Raw genomic sequence first — 2520 nt, forward strand, 5'->3', positions numbered from 1 at the left:
AAAAATAGGGTCATATTAAATTTAACAAAAACCCTGCATTCATCATATTTAATGAAATAGAGTCATATTTATATAACAAAACTGAAAGTTACAACCAAGAACTGTTTCAACTATATTTTAACTATATTTCAACCGAAATCTGTCATTTTTAAACGTCAAACGACCATCAATTATATATACGTACCAATGAAAAATGGTCATAATTTAGTCTGAATTTGAGGTTCTATTCAGACTTTTAAAAGATGGATAGGTCATGGTTAAAAGCGGATAGAAGAACAAAAGAGTTCAAAAAAGGAGTGGAAGATTTGTTAATATTTGCATTTGAGAATGGTTATAATGCAGAAAAAATTAGTTGTCCATGTGTAAACTGCGCACATAGTAAATCATGGAGAGCGCAGATAGTTAAAAACCATCTTTTTCAAATTGGTATTGATCAAACTTATACACGTTGGATATGGCACGGGGAGAATAATTCTGTAGAAAGTTCTAATGAAACCGACACTTCGAAATCTATCAATCAAGGCACCTCAAGAATGGCTGAACGTGACGAGGACGACGACGATGATATATCTTATGATGAAAGTTCTGACGAAACCGAAACTTCTGATTTCATCAACCATGTTAAAGGTGAACATCAACCTCTTTATCCTCGACGTGAGAGGTACACCAAGATGAAAGCTCTGGTCCAGTTATACAACTTGAAAATGAAGCATGGTATGTCTGATTCATGCTTCAGTGATATTCTGTTATTACTTGGCTCTTTACTTCCGGAAGGCAACAACATCCCTTCTTCCTTCAATAAAGCAAAAAAAACCTTGTGTGCATTAGGAATGGGGTATGAAAAGATACACGCATGTCCGAATAATTGTCTCTTATACCAGGGCAATTTAGATGAAGAACAAACTACTTATCGCGTATGTAAGGCCTCTAGATGGAAATTGAACAAAAAAGGAGATGAACTTGAAGGGGTCCCTGCTAAAGTTCTATGGTATTTCCCGCTGATACCAAGATTACGAAATTTATTCAATACACCTCACATTGCAAAGGATATGACGTAGCATGACACCGAGCGACAAAAGGATGATAAAATGAGGCATCCAGCTGATTCAATAACATGGAAGGATGTCGACGAAAAATGGCCTGATTTTGCATCAAAGACTAGGAACCTTCGATTAGCTTTATCTTCCGATGGTTTCAATCCTTTTCATGGAAACCGTACTGATTACTCAAGCTGGCCTGTTTTGCTATCAATTTATAACCTTCCTCCATGGCTTTGTATGAAGATAAGGTATATTATGCTCTGCTTGTTAATATCTGGACCGACTGAGCCTGAAAATGATAGCGACGTGTTCCTTCAACCACTAATAGAAGATCTGCAAGAGTTGTGGCGTGGGAAACAAATGTACGACGCTTATAAGAAAGAGTCTTTCATGCGTAGGGGCATTTTATTATGGACAATAAGTGATTATCCTGCCTTAGGGAACTTGTCAGGAAATGTTATTAAAGGGTATAATGCGTGTACTATGTGTATTGATGAAACAAAAGCTACTAGGTTGGTTAATTACCGTAAGACGGTGATATGAGGCATCGAAGATGGTTGCCCCGTAATCATCCTTATAGAAGGCAGAAATCAGCTTTTGATAACACTGTGGAGAAGGGGGTCGCCCATGTTCCATTAACCGGAGAAGAGGTTTTTTAAAGAGTACAACATTTAAGGGCCCATATATTTGGAAAGAAACAACGACAACCACGATGGAAGAAAGGTGAACCTCGACCTGTTTGGAAAAAGGTTTCAATATTCTTCCAACTTGAGTATTAAGAATTTTTTCCAGTTAGGCATGTTCTCGATGTGATGCACATCGAGAAAAATATATGCGAAGCCCTGCTTGGAACTTTACTAAATATTCTGGGGAAGACAAAAGATAGGGAATCTGTCCGTCTTGATATGGCTGAAATGGGAATAAGAACGAAGCTGAGACCAAAGACTCCTGGAAAGAAAGAAAAGGTACCGTTGGCATCATGGAACTTAACGCATGCAGATAAAAAAACATTTTGCTCATCATTTCTTAAAATGAAGTTGGCAGATGGATTTTGTTCAAATATTAAGAATCTTGTAAACATGGAAAATCTTCGGCTTGTTGGAATGAAATCTCATGATTGTCACACGATATTGCATCATTTGCTTTCAATCTCAATTCGATCAGTATTACAAAAACAAGTCAGGTGCATAATTATTAGGTTTTGCCTTTTCTTCAAGGCAATTTGCAGTAAAGTGATCGATGTAGACAAGTTGGAAAAAATGCAGAGTGAGTTAGTGGAAACATTGTGCCAGCTTGAAAAGCACTTTCCCCCTTCGTTCTTTGAAGCACATTGTGCAGGTTAAACTTTATGGGCCAATATTCCTTCGTTGGATGTAACCCTTCGAGAGATATCTAAAAGCGTTTAAAGGATATGTACGGAACCCGACTCATCCCGAAGGGTGTATTGTTGAGGCATATGTTGCCGAAGAGGCGGTGGAGT

The 2520-nt window shown here is 37.8% G+C and overlaps 1 protein-coding gene across 1 annotated transcript; it reads left to right on the forward strand.

Moving 5' to 3' along the window:
* The first annotated feature begins 242 nt into the window (after nucleotides 1-242).
* On the forward strand, nucleotides 243-1058 carry LOC141673386 (uncharacterized). The gene has a single exon (XM_074480131.1). It carries the CDS (start codon nucleotides 243-245, stop codon nucleotides 1056-1058), a length of 816 nt encoding a protein of 271 aa, XP_074336232.1.
* The last annotated feature ends 1462 nt before the right edge of the window (nucleotides 1059-2520 follow it).

This window comes from Apium graveolens, chromosome 7, assembly GCF_009905375.1.
Source record: "Apium graveolens cultivar Ventura chromosome 7, ASM990537v1, whole genome shotgun sequence".
NCBI lineage: Eukaryota > Viridiplantae > Streptophyta > Magnoliopsida > Apiales > Apiaceae > Apium > Apium graveolens.

Excerpts from the sequence above, each read along its gene's own strand:
- LOC141673386 (XM_074480131.1), top strand. The coding sequence starts at position 243 with ATGGATAGGTCATGGTTAAAAGCGGATAGAAGAACAAAAGAGTTCAAA.